Source organism: Micropterus salmoides, unplaced genomic scaffold, assembly GCF_014851395.1.
Source record: "Micropterus salmoides isolate LMB-PRFRI ecotype aquatic unplaced genomic scaffold, ASM1485139v1 Ms_hic_scaffold_7, whole genome shotgun sequence".
NCBI lineage: Eukaryota > Metazoa > Chordata > Actinopteri > Centrarchiformes > Centrarchidae > Micropterus > Micropterus salmoides.
The window spans coordinates 35,360,413-35,378,174 of NW_024044459.1; the positions used below are offsets into that span (position 1 = coordinate 35,360,413).

Consider the following 17,762-nt stretch of genomic DNA (forward strand, 5'->3'; position numbering starts at 1 on the left):
TCAGTAGTTGCAGCTATGATATACTTTTAAACAGAGGTTTTAAAATTTGATTTATAAATAAAGTTTTTTTTTACTTAAGGTGTGTTCACACTGAAAGCGAATTTAATGTTTGCCTCGCTTTACTCTCGCGTGTTTGACCGCTGGACATTCTGAGTCTTAACACACAACGTGTTTTAAGCAAATAAACACAGTCCGCGGATACTACAGCTACATGAACCCAAAGTTAACCCTTAGCTGTGATTTAATTGCAATAAACGGATCAAACCGATGCCGAAATAACTATAATGTGATGCCATTTTGTTAGACAACAACTTTTAAAAGAGAGTTGTCCGCCGCCCGGAGCGAATTCGCAGGAATTTGTGTCTTTACATTGACTTTGTATGTAACCAAGCCGCCCAAAACGCTGGATTCACTATCAGTATCTAGGAGACAAATCCCTAAAACCTCAATGACCTCTAACTGACCTGAAACAAGAGTCTGAGAATAAGAAGCTGTGACTTTAGAGACACAGAGACTTGCTGCTCACCATTTTACAAAAACACATTTTACATTTCCGAATGAGTTTCTCCTTCTATAAAGCCTTTAGTTTCAGTTCATTAGCATGAAAATCAACTTGTAGAGACCCGAAACATGTCCTTTACTCTCAGACTGATTCTCCTCGGCATTACCACAAAACAAAACTATACCTTTAACAAAGATCAAGGCCGGCATGATGGATAATCTCTTTGCTGCAAGTTTCAAATCTCTGCACGCTGATTTTCAGCAGTTTGATTTTTAAAGAGGACACACAAGATGGAGGATTTCCACCCAGACAGAATGTTTCTCCTGTGTTGACACCTTTTTTGGTCTTTGTGTTGTTGCATGTTAATCAGTTTCACGGTGTGGTGTGTGGTTTGGTACTCTGACACTCCCCCAGCTCTCTGAACAGGCCCGAACCAGCTGGAGAATGTGGACAATGTCAGCGCTGCCTGACTTCAGGGCAATGATCACAGGTCAGGCCTCTAAACCAGCATGCTGAGACAAACCAATGCTGTTGCTTCACTGCAGTCAAATCCTGCACATCAGTATTCAGCTGCATTTACTTTGATTAGAAAGACTAAGTTACTTTTTGTATCCTTGAAAGTGTTGAGCTGTATTTTAATTTTAGGTGGGTTAAATTCTGTACACTCCCTTTTTAGTGCCTCCAAATACCCACAGTTTTTCCCACTCCGACATAATTATGATTTAGGCGTTGTGTGTTTTCAACGTTGGAAGAAGATCCTTTACTTGAGAGAAAGTAGTACCACGCTGTGAAAAGACTGAAGTACTAGTAAAAAAGTTTTCTTTGTGTTTTCAACCTTAATATGCACAGTAACTCCAGCTGGAAGATAAATGTAGTGGCATAAAAGTACAATATTTATCTAAAATGTATGTAACTGAAGAAGAAAGCAACATAAAATAGTAAAAAGTATCTAAAAAATAGTTTTTAAGAACAGTTCTAGGGTAAATGAATATGTGATTTATCATTTTAGAAGCTAACGGTTCATTTTGTTAGGTAATTGTTTTGTTTTTTTAAGTCTCTGGTACCTGCATCTTTCAGGTAAATGTAAAAATAGAAGTGTGCAGCAGGACCCCCTGCAGCAGGTGTTATTTGGTGGTCCATAAAAGGAAAGCAAAGTCAAATAGTCAAAATACTCTTAGTCTTTCCTCCAGATCATTAAATTATTCCTCAACCCATCTAGGAGCAGATCTACATCTCCAGCTCATGACATTTAAAGATCGGGGGTTCTGAATCTTTGCTGCTTACATTTTATCAGCTTATTTCTGCAAACGTTCTGGTGCCTGCATCCTTCTGCTACATCTTCTATAAAAGTATAAACAGACATGTTCTGTAAATTCTAGCAGAACTTCAGTGAATCTCACTTCCCCTCTGAGGCAGCAGGTGTGTCATATGGTGAGATATCAGCAGCAGTTAAGTCCGTAGAAGGACAGACGGGAAGAAGCTTCAGTCTGATACGTAAAGGGCTATTTTACAGCTCGTTAGCCCCGCCCCCTGAAATCTGAAAAGCAGACTCAGTGAACGCCCTGAAATCCTGCGTTATGTTTGGCTTGAGTTAGAAGTTAAAAAGGAAAAGAGTTTGAGATTCTTGACTGCAAAAAAATAGAAGAACATTTCTACAGCTTTACAAGAGCATTCGAGTGGCTGCAAGTGACATGTGCAGACACGTCCATGCAGGTTCAGGGTGTGGACACAATAACAGGAACACCTCTGTATCATAAAGCCATGTAAAAGTACAGTTATTGGTCAGTAATTTTCACTTTTTGTTTTGAGTCTGTATCACTGCGGCTGACTGACTCACATTATAAAGCATCAGTGAGTTATCATAGATAGGTAATAATGCTGCCTTACTGCAGTGTAAATGCTATCATTAGAGCAGTAAAAGAGAACGAGAAGAACATGTGACAAGAAGAGAAGTCAGATCCTGAGTCAAGGAATGAAAAGAGATGAAGAACAAAAACTGCAGAGGGAAAAGAGGGCAGCTTGATTGAGACATAAAAAGATGAGAAACGAGTGATCAGCAACAGGAAAACTGGATGAGGCAACAGTGAGAAAAAAAGGAAGAAGCACCAGGGGCCAAATCAACCTGTTAGAGGACCTCTGGAGCAAAACTGAGCCCCCATTCTCAAAGCTGGATTTTCACACGAGGGGCGTCGACAGTAGAAACCTGTCATAGATAAAAGTCCTGAGCCAGATTCAAAACCCGTCAGCCAGCGTGTCCCAAATGTGGTAAAACTGGATTAAACATTTTGTTAGATTACAACCTTTATTTTAATGGCATTTGTCGACTAAATGTTCAACACGTGAAATGGTTTTACAGGATCTGCTGGACAGATTTCTTGAAAAGCTCTTAAGTAGTGAAATCCTTTACACATGAGGAGTGTTTTACGGCTTATACGGTTTACAAGTGAGGTGTCACCGTAGTGATCGTAGCTTGTTCGCTTCTTCATACAACTCGAATTCTTTTAAATCTTTAACCTTTAACCACAAAAAAAAACATATAGTGAGAGCAGAGCAGCAGTGATTTAATTTACACTGCAGATTGTGTTATTAGTTTGTGTAATCTTTAGCTTCCAACCACTGCGACTGGATATTTGTGAGTGAAATGCACCTTGAGAGCTGTAGTTGACATCGCTCCTTCCGTTTTTATGTCCACAGGCTTCTTGAACCTTTGACTTTGTGTCAAAGAACCAGATATTTTCAGTTGTTTGGTCTCCAGGGCCACCCAAAACATCTTCTCCCACTTCATAACTCTGCAGATGTTGGATACACTGAGTAGTGGACGTAACAGCAGTGAAATGACAATATTAAACATGTTGTACTTCTCTAAATAATTAAATCAAAGAACATGAGAAGAGAAAATCACTCCTCACTTAAACTGTGACTTGTTAGGGGTCACGAGGTCAAAAGGTTGGGAGCCAGGATGAAGGTCTGAGGTCTGCTGAGAGGATGGGGATACAGTAGAGGAACAGACCACAGTTAACCCGCTGCTCTGAACTGCAACTGTCACCTTTCTGCTAAAAAATACTCGATACACCTGAAACTGAAAACTGAGACCGTGTTCACACTGAGCACGATGAAGTTCTCAGATGAATTGACATTTTTCAAGTCAGACCCTGCATACCTGAGGCCCCGTGTCCACCAAAGCGTCTTTGGCCAGCTGAAAACACCACCTGTTGTTCTGAAAACGCCTACCTGGAAGCGCTAGGGTGCGTTTTGGAGGCACAGCGTTTTTCCCAAAGTTGAAAATTGGAATGAATTGAAAAAAAAAAACACTTTGGTGGACACGGGCCCTTAGTTTGAGAAATATAACTGAAATAACTTAATTTTATGCTAAAGTTGTCAAATGTTAAACTCATTATTTCAAAAACTGGGCTTATTTATCCCTTTATTGAAGATATCACAATAGAGAGAGGACAGGAAGTGGCTCACACCAAAAGTCCTAAGATGGACTCGAACCTTTTCAAATAAAATCAATGTTGGCATCAACAGGAAGCTCTTCATCGCCTGCAACGAAACTTCTCGTGCTGTTTATCCTGATTTGAAGGATTTACTTGCAGCTTGAAAAACGAAACTACAACGACTGACACTGAAGTTTCTGTTTTCAGCCTTTTGTTTTAACATCAGATAACATCACAGCCGGCAGAATGAAGAACCTGACAAACACGACTCCGAGAGATTTAAAGTAAAATTTAAAAAACACTATTGTTGTGAGTGAAATCTCACCGCCCACTTCTTTACTGTTTCCAACATGACAAACATTCATTATAGTGAGCAATAAATTAGGATTTCAGACACTTACATGGCTGTAATTTATATATTTATCAAAGGTAAAAGGCAGAGGATAAAATGCTTTTAAAAAAGGAATTTTTTGTTGTATCAAGTAACTTAACAATGAGAGAAAGTAAATGTTGTTGCAAATAAAGGATGATTAAGGAGACAGCTTATTTATTATTAATGCTGCCATGCAGGAGCTAATTCAAGCTAACGGGGCTACGAGATGAAAGAGTAGCTTACAGAGTCTTTGCGTCTTGGTGACCTTGTTGTTTAAGATGCTGACCGTGTTATTACAGTGACCCCGAGCCTGACTGCACGTCAATCCGCATATCACCTCTCCCTGGCCCCTGACTGACAGATTGTCACAGTTTTCGTAAGTTATTTGACAGTTTGGCATTGGATGTGGTGACAAGCTCTTCTATCAAGGCCGGATTATCAGCTGAGAAAATTGGGCAACTGCCACCGGGCCCCAGAGCTCCAGATTCACTGTGTGAATATATTTTGAAATGAATGCAACAATTAATCAGCTGGCATGATGAGGGCCCTGGTGGGCTTCAGTAGTTTAGATGTGGTGGAAGGTACTGTAAATATTACTATTCAAGAAATGTATAATTTTCAATTACTTGAGTATTTGCATTTTCTGCTACATATTTATTCAACTAAATTTAGCAGGAAATATTTCACATTTTTACTATGTTTAATTCACAGCTAGTTACCCTATTTTTTTTTTAAATGCATCAGTAGAAAATAAAATATTATATGTAACAGTAAAACACTGACAAGGATATGAGTACTTTTACTTTTAATACTGCAATTACATTTTGCTGATAATGCTTTAACTTTTTGGATTATTGCCACTTCTCTTCTTGGAAACTACCAGTTATCTTCCCCATATTTCCAGAAGAAAAAACACCTAAAATAACATATCCAAAGTGAAACAGGAATAACTCAAAATGAAAAAAGTCAGAAGCTAAGGAATAGAAATTTCTTATAAATGTACCTATTTATGTTACCATTACAGAGTAAATGGAGCTGCAATAAAGGAAAATATGAGATTTTTACCCTCAAATGGTAGAGAATCTATATTTTAAATGCTGATAACATCAAAATCATCCTGCAGCTTATGATGCGACTGAATAACTTCTAGTGGTCTACAACTGTAACTGTAAATGTGGTGAAAAAAATAAATAAAATAAAACCATTATTGTACAACTGTGTCCATGTTTACTGTTTACATGTTGATATTCACTGGGAGTTTTTCTTCAAAACACTATTTATTTCAATACAACCATGTTACAAATAACACACATCTCCCAAAACATGGAAATATTGATAAATACTATGAATATTGATATTACTATAAAGGAGAACTGCCATGCTTTACAGGCTGATAACTTGAGAACAGAAGCTCCCGGGGCCAGTGAAGAATGAACACATATAAAATGCACAAACTTAAGCACTTAACCTTCCAGTCTAACGGGCCAATCAAAACTCTCATGCTCCGACTGAAAGCTCAACTTCATGATCTTTTATTTGGTTTACGTCCGTCCTGTCCCTCGTGACAGATGCCTTTTCTAGCCAATCAGGACGCGAGCTGGGAGAAGCAGACGAAACCTGCTCACCTGGACCAATGAGAGCGCCAGCTGAGACATCCTTACCTTTTATGGACAACGCCAGCGGTACCGCGAGCGCGAATAAAACCGGTGCGGTTCGGCTCCTGAAACTGCATTCACCGAGCACAGCCGGGCAGAGAGACACTTCAAGACTTCACCCACAGACACCGGAGACTCACCTGCACAGGTAAGAACCAGCAGCGTGTTTTCAAGCTGTTTTATCTCACAAAGCTGACCGACAGCGGAGTTTAAGAAAGTACACGGATTTATTGATCCGGCTGAACTCTTCGGATGTGTGGCAGGCGGGTGTTGACAGGATGGTGGAGCTTTTCTTTTTGCTTTAGAAACGCATCTGTGTCAGAGTTTTACAGCCTTTTGAAAAAGAAACCGGGTCTAACGTGATGCAGGAAACAACATGTGAAGTTGTTACGGTTAGTTTTCAGGGGTTTGATGCAAAGATTGAATATCCCGAAGAATAATCTCTTTCTTATAAGGTATCTAGTCACAAACGGTCGCAGTCCTTGAACGGTTAGTTGAGATAATCGTGTGTGGGGGAAAATATGACAAGACTTCTACAAGTATGACGATGTTAACTCAAGGAGAAAAGAGAATAAATCCGTTATGTTAACAGGGAGGAGCAGCAGAGGTTCTGGTAAATTAACTTAGTATTATACAAACTATGTATGTAACAAAATATGCAAAAGAAAATGATTAAAATTAAGGAAGTAATCACATTTTATCTTGTGAAGTCACTTTGTGTGGGCAAGTTAAATGAGGAAATATTCTGTAGTGCGTCAAGAAACTACAGCAAGAACTTTATAAACAAAGACTTAATTGAGTAAAATCTAATGCAAGTTAAGTCTAAAACAAATTCTAACAGACACTTTTATTGTAGTTTCAGTTCACTTATTTAGAGTGTTAAAAAGGATGCCCTGGGGGAAGGGCTGCTCCCCTTCAAACACTTCCTGTTTCAGACCTCAACAAAATAAAACCACCTTCCTCTTAAAGCTTGAGTAACTTGTCTCTCTCAGACAGAAGCTGCTGCTAACTTGACTCATCTCGCACTGTATTTTAAAAAGGGTGCAGTTCAACCATTAAAACGTTGTCTTTTAAATGCATGTTGCACCGCGTAGAGAGATGGTCTGTAGAGCTTCCTAAACAGGAGTGGTTTTTACACTTACCCAGTGTGGGCTGCAGGGGTGAAAACACATAAGATTGTACATAGTAAGACTAGTTTCAGTTCTGACTCAGAGTAAATTAGCATTAAGATAAACAGAACAGGAACATGCAGAGTTCATCTTCACGTCAAACTCATCAGGGAGCTTCAGCGTGACGAGCTTCTGTAACAACAAGGCTGTCTTCACACTGAAAGGTGTCATCACTTCAAAGGAAGTGTTGCACAACGTCTGAGATGGGAGGTTACAGAAAGTTGCACAGCCTCACATCCTGTTTCTGACACTTTTCTTTAAATTTCTAACATTTACAGTTTTAGATTTGTTTCAATTATGATTAAATATTGTACTTTGGTATGCAGATTTATAATTGCAAAACATTAATGACAGAAACAACACAAATGGCAAGTACTACAAGGAAGAAGGGCGACTCTACTCAGGGTTTGTTTGGGAGAGAAATAATCTAAATGTGTTCTTTCAGAAATGGAAGACGAGGTCTCTGCTCTCGTTGTTGACAACGGCTCCGGCATGTGCAAGGCCGGTTTTGCCGGAGACGACGCCCCCCGCGCCGTCTTCCCGTCCATCGTCGGCCGCCCCAGACACCAGGTACAGACACCATGCATGAACCTCACCTGTGCATCTCCAACACCGACAATGCAGTGTAACATGTGACTGTAAAGGTGTGTTTCTGTATGTGTGCAGGGTGTGATGGTGGGAATGGGACAGAAGGACAGCTACGTGGGAGACGAGGCCCAGAGCAAGAGAGGCATCCTGACCCTGAAGTACCCCATCGAGCACGGCATCGTGACCAACTGGGACGACATGGAGAAGGTGAAGACGTCACTCAGCACATTATGACATGGTTGCACACCAGGCGCTTAATAAGCATGCATTTTAATCAGAAAGCAGCCTGAGAACTGTGACTCAAACTGTTAATGTTTAATAACAAATTGCCAAGAACTTGTCAAGAGTTAGCAGTACTATACTAGTATTACGGTATTTACATTTAATCATGAAATGGCAGACAAATCTACGTGTGTAAGTATAAATGCTGAACCAACCATGGAAAGTTCTTGACGATTTGTTACTACACTTTAAGCTACCAGCAGTACGTAAGTACATGTTAATCTATAACTGCTACTACTCAATGTATTTGGAAGTTGAATTGATCAAAGTAGTTGCAGCTGTCCAACGGATGGAGTGGAATATAGAGCCCAGTAAATTGCAGTGGAGAAATGCAGTATAGCATTTACTGGAAATGCCTACACTTAGAAATTCTACCTACTTTCCACTACTGAAAATATCCAAATTAAAAGCTTGACCCCAACATGTATTTTTGCTAATTAGTTGAACTAACAGCTGTCCTTTGCTGCAGATTTGGCATCACACCTTCTACAACGAACTCCGTGTTGCTCCTGAGGAGCATCCAGTCCTGCTGACCGAGGCTCCTCTCAACCCCAAGGCCAACAGGGAGAAGATGACGCAGGTGGGTGTTTGGAACAAATGCTCAGAATCTACACGTTTGTTTTGACAATGATCTTACTGCAGTGAGTTTAAGGAATAGAAGAAAGAAGACTCAGTCCACTGCAGAAAGGCATACTGCCCTACTTTAACTGATCAGCCTCTCTGGACTGAGACATTAACATCTGTACTTTATGTACGCTAATTTCTGTAGTCAGAATTCTAACTTGTAATACAGCTCCTTTTATGAAAAAGGGAAGGGCGAGTAGAAACGAGCTGCAGGGTTTTAGTTGGTAGGTCTTCAGATGTTATGGATTCCAGTGACACTTCATCTTTCTCTTTGTTCCAGATCATGTTTGAGACCTTCAACTGTCCTGCCATGTATGTGGGCATCCAGGCCGTCCTGTCACTGTACGCCTCCGGTCGTACCACAGGTGAGAAGTCAGACATGACCACAAATCTCTGAGCTGTTGCACTGAATTTGCCACAAATTGGCTTTTGACAGACTTTCTGCTTTGAAGGGGGAAAAAAAAAAATTATTTCCTTAGTTGTCTAGTCATGTTGCCCCATGTAGTGGCTCTTAAGACATTTCAATAATGGCCATGATGTTGAACCACGGTCAGAATGACCACCAAGTTTTTCTTTTTTGTAATTGGGGCCCAAGCACGAACCGTGCTAGCCTCTCGGGCGCGTTCAACCTACGTGCACAAAATTTTCTGAGGACATGGATCCTATCAAGACGCACAAAAAAGCCAAGAACCCATACCCTAAACTCAACAGGAAGTCGGCCATTTTGAATTTTACGGCAATTTTTGGATGACTTGCACCCTCTGTACTTTAACGAACTCCTCCTAGGGATTTAGTCCGACCAACTTCAAATTTCTGCTGTGACTTCTAAAGGCATTGACGATAAGTGCTTTCTGAGTTTTCGTCAATGGGTGTGTCCGTGGTGTCAAAGATCAACTCTTTGTCTTGACACAGGAAGTTGTAACTTCAGTGTACATGCTCACATCTGAACAAAACTGCCCACCCCAAACACATCTACAAGCCAATATTAATTTCTAGTAATAGCGCCAAGTGCTATGTATCGCCACAAAGGGGACACAGGAAGTGACATAACACCTTTCATGCAGCGTCCGACGCATGTAGCAGATTCACAGCCGCACTGGCAGAGCTCACACCCCGATGCGCTGAACGTGCGAGGGCCCGCCCAATGCTGCTTGCAGATTTCATTTTAATTAATAAAATTTTATTTTGTCTTGCAGGTATTGTGATGGACTCCGGTGACGGTGTCAGCCACACTGTGCCCATCTACGAGGGTTACGCTCTGCCTCACGCCATCCTCCGTCTGGACCTGGCTGGCAGAGATCTGACTGACTATCTGATGAAGATCCTCACTGAGAGAGGCTACAGCTTCACCACCACCGGTACGAGTTTTACCTAAAATAAACAGTATAGGCCCAACTTAACACAAACTCCTGAACGGCTGCAGGCTGTAATATTTCTGAATATTTAACTTTGTCATATTGTAACGCAATCATTTCAACCCTCACCAGCTGAGCGTGAGATCGTGCGTGACATTAAGGAGAAGCTCTGCTACGTGGCTCTGGACTTCGAGCAGGAGATGCAGACGGCAGCTTCCTCTTCCACCCTGGAGAAGAGCTACGAGCTTCCTGACGGACAGGTCATCACCATCGGCAACGAGAGGTTCCGCTGCCCCGAGACTCTCTTCCAGCCTTCATTCATCGGTGGGTAATGAGCGTTAACGGTATCACTAAAGCAAATCTTTTGAAACAAACACTGACTGGGGCTGTGCGAACTTGACACTTTACCACAATTTCTACATGGATATATTATCATATTGCCAGAATGCGGTCTGGACTTGGCTGCCGCCTTGTCTCTCTCTGCTATTGAATTATTTTTATTTTTGTCAGGGTGATTTTTAAGTAACTTTTATTCTAGTTTATTGTAATTTGAATTCATACAAAATGTATTCATGAGATAAACTTTGTTTTAGGCTGTGCAGTTAAGGTTATTTTGATCAAATCTCTTGTACAGAGTTTCTGAGTCTATTTTCTGCAGTCTTCAGGGCATCATCATGGTTCTTCAGAGCAGTTTCTGGTCTTGTGTGCTAGAAAAGAACATTACAGTTGAATCAAACACTAAAACTTGTTTCATCCGTGTGTTCAGGAATGGAGTCAGCTGGCATCCACGAGACGACCTACAACAGCATCATGAAGTGCGACGTGGACATCCGTAAGGACCTGTACGCCAACACTGTGCTGTCCGGCGGCACCACCATGTACCCCGGCATCGCTGACCGCATGCAGAAGGAGATCACTGCTCTGGCCCCACCCACCATGAAAATCAAGGTACAGCTAAATTATTATTATTATTTTTTTTTTTTTTTCATTTGGGACAAATTGAATCCCATTTTTCTGGAAATGGTTTAGTAGAACCATAATAAAACCTATTTGTCTCCTGACTGTCTTTATAGTTGTAGTGCCCCCAGTGGACAAACTTGTCTTTGATCTTTTGTAGGGAGTTTGACCTGTAAACCTTCAGAACTGACACTTCTGAATATACAGTTTAATGCTACATTATCAGTTGCTTAAACTTAAATCTCTATTGGAATATTTTTTTTTTGCTTTTGGACACATGGTACCATGATGCATTGCACAAAGCTGCCTAAAATCAAAATGGATTGGATATTTGCAACAGCTGACATTAGTTTTGCTTCATTTCCTGTTAGTATTAAAATCAACTGCAAAACATTGCTGCAGAATTCAGATGTAGTATGAATTTGGGTTTGAAATAATTGCAGTTCTTGATCTTTTGTTTTTGGTCACACCTCCCTTTTCTTTCCTCACCTCCAGATCATCGCTCCCCCTGAGAGGAAGTACTCCGTCTGGATCGGCGGCTCCATCCTGGCCTCCCTCTCCACTTTCCAGCAGATGTGGATCAGCAAGCAGGAGTATGATGAGTCCGGCCCCTCCATCGTCCACCGCAAGTGCTTCTAGAAAGCCCCACATTGTCGTCCTCCTCCTCCTCCTGCCCCAGTGGGGACGTTAAAATGCTTTTCAACTGTTCATCCAACTAGAAATGTGTCTGGTTGTTGTGTGAACAGACTAAAAGATGTGAGATGCCACACACAAGATTATTCAAATGACCCCAGCAACTTGCTGAACAAAAGCGATGCTTAGATGTTGCTTGGATCGAAACAACATGCAAATAAGTTATACAAAGTGTGATAATTCATAAAGACAAGGGCTTTATATGTTTTTTGATAGAGAGCTGGACCAATCAGTTCGTGTGCATCCTCACTCAGTGAGTGGGATGCTGGCATTGTGCTGAGGGTTAAGCTCCCTGCATGTGTTGCTCAGAATGCAAAGTCAGTTTACCCAAATCACAACAGATTGACTCACTTCTCTGTAGTGTTATTGATCCATGCAGACAGATTCTGTTACGTTCTTAGCTGTGTCCAAGATTTCTGCCTCTGTGCCATTTTAAAATGGAGGTGAAAGGAATTTTTCTGTGCTGCTCAAAGACCTGGATTGTCTTTCAAAATGTCAAGATTATTTTAAAATAACCAAATGAAGCCCCTCTTGGATGACAAACGATTCAAAATCTCAAAATGGGTGCTCTAGACACACGGGTAGGCAATGTCCACAAGGGGGAACAAATTCCCCCCCAAAATTTGATGCTGTTTGGTCAAATGTTAGATCTAATTCTCTTGAAACTTCCCTTTTTCTGTATATTTACTTCTCTTTGTTTAAAGACAATCTACCACCTGAGCTGGTGCGTTGGAACTACAGTTCCACGCTGTAGTTTACATGGCCGTGCTAGGACCTGGAATATTGATCAGTCCACATGAGTTCACGTTATGCAGGTCATGAGGACTTTTCACTAAATTACAGATCCTACACCAGAAATAACGTTGTCTTGACTACATATTTTGCATCTGTGACAGTGTTTTGTACAGCTTTAAGAGCTATTATTGTGAATTCTTGTTAAAAGCTTGTACCACAAATAAATTCCATTAACCTCCTCTTGTGGCATATCTGTACACAACCTGTTATTCCATAACAGAATACTGTTCAGTAAAATCTGGTTTAGTTTAGTGAATATAAGTAACACTGAAGAAACAAGTCAAAGTTTTCTTTTAGTGTTGAACAAATGTGCAATTGTTGGAGTGGAAACTGTCTTGGCGGATGCTATCGGAGGTTATGGTTAACTTGATTAAACCCTGTACACTCACTGCCTGTGAGGTTGCTTTAAAAAAGGTAGTAAACATACGGACAAATGTACACACTAAATGCATAAAGTATACAAAGCACCAACAGCTCTCATGTATTCTTTTTGAGTCATGGAGCAACCTTATAGGGGTTATATATTGGTTTTTTTGAAAGCTGCATCCCCGTTCGGTGTTTCTGCCTCTGTGGGAACTAACTTCATGTTGTGGAGAAGGAAATGCAAACATTACATTAAAAGTAAAATCCAACATCAGAAAATATTCAATCTATGCCTAGAGGCAACGAGCACTAAGCAATCACAGGCGGAGTTTCAAAAGCTCTGGCAGTAAAAAAATACGCGCTCTATTCAACAGTCTAAAACTGCAATGACGTAAAATATTAAGAGTATTTAATACAAAAATATGCGGCCAATCTTTTTTTTCTTTTGCTATGACAGTAAAACCACTGTGATGTACGTTGCCCAGTAAGTGTTTGACAGTGGGACAACACAACCCGCTCTCCACTAACTGTAATGTTACTTGGCTAAGCACAGGACTGTTGTACAGGACAATGTATATGCAGTGATGGTTTTTCAGTGAGGTTTATTGCTGTGATCGTTTAATGTGAGGTTATTGTGTTGCTGTAGTTCTCTGCCAACGCTTAAATGTTAGTAATTTTATGCTTCACATAGACCGTCATTGCGTGCTGACTCCTTTTAACTTTGCACCGTTACACAGATCACATGCATATATTTTTATTCGGCCTTAAACACAACCACACGCAATCCTTCAACCTACTATATATTGATGGTAATATTGGTTAGCATTATTAATTTTATTATTAATCAGAGTTCCAAATTGATAGTTTAGCATATTTTAATGAGACTAAATTAGGTAATTGGATCTAAATTTATATTTAGAGTGGGCCCTGAGGTGAATTTAACTTTAAGTTATATTACATTTTTTATTATTAAATATTAGTAAAAGTAATTATATTATTTAATGTAGATACACACATATACAACAAATAAAATAATAACTTTGCGGACTATACCCAGTTCCTGAATGCAGGGCTGATTATATGATGCTCCCCAAAAATTATGTGTAAGAATTCTTTGTCTGTTTCAAAAACACACATAATCGCCTCTGACATTAGCATATTGATCTGTAGATAGCATACGAAACATACATGCAATTAAATATACATTAAACCTATATTAAAATAGAAGTAAAATTAAAATAACTTATAACACAGTAGCCACAGTAAACAGTGCAGATGGAGGTAGAAATTGTTCTTTTGTCTATAGTCCTCCCTGCCATGACTAGGAGCTGTTGTACAGTCCGATGGGGACGAAAGAGTTTTTAAGTCTGTTGGTGGAGCTGGGCTGGGACAGCAGTCTGCCACTGAACACACTCCTCTGCCCGATGCAGGTGTTGTGCAGAGGGTGGCGGGCGTTGTCCAGTATGGACAGCAGTTTGTCCAGGGTCTTTCTTTCTGCCACTGTCACTAGAGAGTCCAGGTCTGAGCCCACCACTGAGCCAGCTCTCCTCACCAGTCTGTCCAGTCGACCGGCGTCTATCTTCTTGCTGCTTCCTCCCCAGCAAACTACAGCATAGAAGAGGACGCTGGCCACCACAGACTGGTAGAACATCTGCAGCAGTTTTTTGCAGATGTTGAAGGACCCCAGCCTTCTCAGGAAGTACAGACGGCTCTGCCCTTTCCTGTGGAGAGTGTCCATATTTGCTGTCCAGTCCAGCTTGTCATCCAGCTGCAGCCCCAGATATTTGTAAGTCCTGACCACCTCCACATCGACCCCCTCGATGGACACAGGTTGGAGGTGTGGTTTCTTCCTTCTGAAGTCCACCACCATCTCCTTGGTCTTGGAGGTGTTCAGCTGCAGATGGTTGGTCCTGCACCAAGTCTTAGATAGAGGATGGCATCCTCCACGCCCACCTTCTCCTGGTATCCAAACTGCAGTGGATCTTGTGCATGGTGAACCTGGGGTCTGAGGACATGTAGCAGCAGCCGTTCAAAGGTCTTCATGATGTGTGATGTCACTGCCACTGGTCTGAAGTCACCTGGCTCCCTGGGGTGTTTTTTCTTGGGAACCGGGATGAGACATGAAGTCTTCCAGAGCACTGGGACCCTCCCCAGCTGCAGGCTCAGGTTGATCTTATTATTATACTTGTCAGCTGAAAGTAAAGAGCTTTGCCTAAGAGGACAGCTCTATTTTCACCTGTTTAAATGTATCAATATTAGTTATTTAAGCTGATAGCAGTAGGAATACTAGAAGAAACTGTACAGCCATCAGGAGGTTTTAGCATCAACATTCTTTGACATATTCAAGAAACTTGAAAGGTGCAATTCCATGTACTTTGAAAATCCAAAAAAACTTATATAATATATATATATATATATAATTTATAATCACAGGGAAACACTTTTTCTCTATTAAAACATATCTTGAAGGGTTTCTTTGCCTTCACCTTTGGTTACACAGGGTGGTTCAAACTAACTTCAGTTGTTGATGGTAGAGCTCCACCTGCTGGACACAACAGTGAAACACAAATAGGGAAACCAACCATCAACTGAAAGGTCATGATTGTGATCATACAGGTAGTGACAAAAACAGAGACACCTTATGAATGATTTTAGTATCTGACATGTAGTAATATTTGGAATTGCATTACTGGTAATCAATCAATCGAACTTTATGTATATAGCTCAAGTCATTTGTCAAATGCACCTCCAAGTGTTGAACATAAAGACTATTATACTACATACATGGGCTACTCAAGTACAAGTCCTGAATGCAAAACTTTAGTCAAGTAAAATAGGTAAGTATTATCAAAAAAATACTTTCTTATACATTATACAGGTCAATCTATAGCAATGTGTCATTCATGATCTTGAAATTTAATCTGTAACCTAAGTAGTAACTATCACTGGCTGATAAATAAAGTAAAATTAAAAAGAGTTAAATACCTCTCTAAGTTCAAGGTCTTCAAAATTGAACTGTAAATTGTACCATTGAACATTTTGTCAAGGATGATGGTGTTTAAATCTTTAATCATAAGACAGATGTCAGTTGCTATAAGAGTCCGATGATAAAGAAAAACTTATAGCAGCCTGTTGACTCAGTTTGTGTGTTGGTTTGACCTCTACGAGGCTTCAGGACTGAGGAGAAGCTCACAAAAGATACAGGAAACAGAATCCTGGTAAGTTAAGTTTTATATTTAGTTCAGTTTATTTTCAGGAACAACAGTGTACTTTTAACTGATTGTGGATTTGAAAATGTAACAAGAAAAACAAAGAAAAAACTCCAGAAAAAAGAAATCAAATCAAACAAACACGTACAAAGACAAATATTCTTACTGTAAAAATCAGTCAATACGGAACAAAAAAACAAAAACAAAAAAATCAATTATTCGACTTTCAAGCACATATTGAAAAATTGTACATAAATTACTCACACTTTTGATCTTCACATTCATTCACATTGCTGAATGAGACCACTGATGACTCAAGCAGACAGAGATGAGTTAAGAAAGATCCACATTTAAATCCCCATCGCCAAGATATCAAATCAAATCAGGATATATATGATTAAAAACAAACAACACAGAAGGATTCTGTAGGGTAAATTGAAATATGTATATGTAATAATATACTATTTTTAAGTACACCAAACTATGGTGTATCTAATATATTTAACATAAAAATATGAAAACTCTGGGGAAAATGTCTAAAAAGAAATATATAGCCTACACATATATGTGCACATATATTTACATTTAAAAAAATATATATATATGTAGTTGTGGTTCATTGATTTGCCCAGATATCTGAAGAGGAAGACTTGGCAGAAGAATGTCAAGAAAACGGAACATTGTGTGGTTACTAAATGTATAGATCATTGGTTTGTCACCTATGTTTCAGCAGGTTTTCTGTTAATGTTAAAAACTTTCTGCACATTCAGAATCTGTCCCATGTTCTCTGAGAATAAGATACATCTTATTTTAAAGAGAATTAAGTCTGCTGCAAGTCAACATTATCAGTTATACATTTGTTTTTCACTGCCTGGCGTGATATTTTATGAAAAATGAAAAAGTGATATGGCCCGTGAGTGGCTCGTTATATTTGTGATTTGCAGAGAAAACAGGGTGAATGACATCTAAACATTTCATTTCACTTCCATCACAAACATCATGTTCTTTCTCATATTCAAAAGAAAAGAAAGATCATCTCTAATGAGCGAGCAGAGCTTCAGCTGAAGACTTTCTTTACTAAGCTGCTGTCTGTTATTGTAGCCACAAGGGCATCACATTGTGTTGAAAAGTGTTGGGGACATAAGGACTCAGATTAGGGATGGGACGATACACTGAGCTCCCCAGACGTGATAATGCACAATATTGGGTTCATGAGAACAAGACGAGAAGATAATTTAACACTATTTTGAAGAAATATTTTTGTTGAAATACATGAGGACCTTTGAGCATTAAACACTTAATTTGGCTATTCAAAGTATGCCAAATTAGGTGACAATTCAAAATATAAAATATAATGGAATATTATCCAGTAATCAGCAGTTTGTTTGAACAATGCACGTTTTTTTCTTCTTCATTTATATTGCATCAAAACTTTTATTGTGCAAATCAAACTTTCTCAAAGCATTTTCATCTGTTATGTAACATTTCTTTTTGCAAGAAATTTTTCATTATGTTTTTTTACAAATGTGAGGGGGACGTGTCCAGCGTCCCCAGCGTCCCCCGAGTAAATTATTCCTATGGGTGGCCATGGTATACATCACATCGCTGAAAAAACACACTGTAAAATATCACAATGAAATCTCTGCTTCTTTAAAAGTTCAGTTATTGAAACCAAATGAAACCTGTCGACGAGGCGTTTACATGAAACACTTCCTCATAAAATGGAACAGCTTGATGCGTCGACTTGATTAATAAGTTCC

The 17,762-nt window shown here is 39.7% G+C and overlaps 1 protein-coding gene across 1 annotated transcript; it reads left to right on the forward strand.

Moving 5' to 3' along the window:
- Nucleotides 1–5,959: 5,959 nt before the first annotated feature.
- LOC119891579 (actin, non-muscle 6.2) lies at nt 5,960–12,609 on the forward strand. The gene is made up of 9 exons (XM_038703345.1): nt 5,960–6,115; nt 7,582–7,706; nt 7,803–7,931; nt 8,476–8,586; nt 8,911–8,995; nt 9,827–9,988; nt 10,118–10,309; nt 10,752–10,933; nt 11,438–12,609. Exons 2-9 carry the CDS (start codon nt 7,584–7,586, stop codon nt 11,579–11,581), a joined length of 1,128 nt encoding a protein of 375 aa, XP_038559273.1. The 5' UTR covers nt 5,960–6,115; nt 7,582–7,583; the 3' UTR covers nt 11,582–12,609.
- Nucleotides 12,610–17,762: the final 5,153 nt, after the last annotated feature.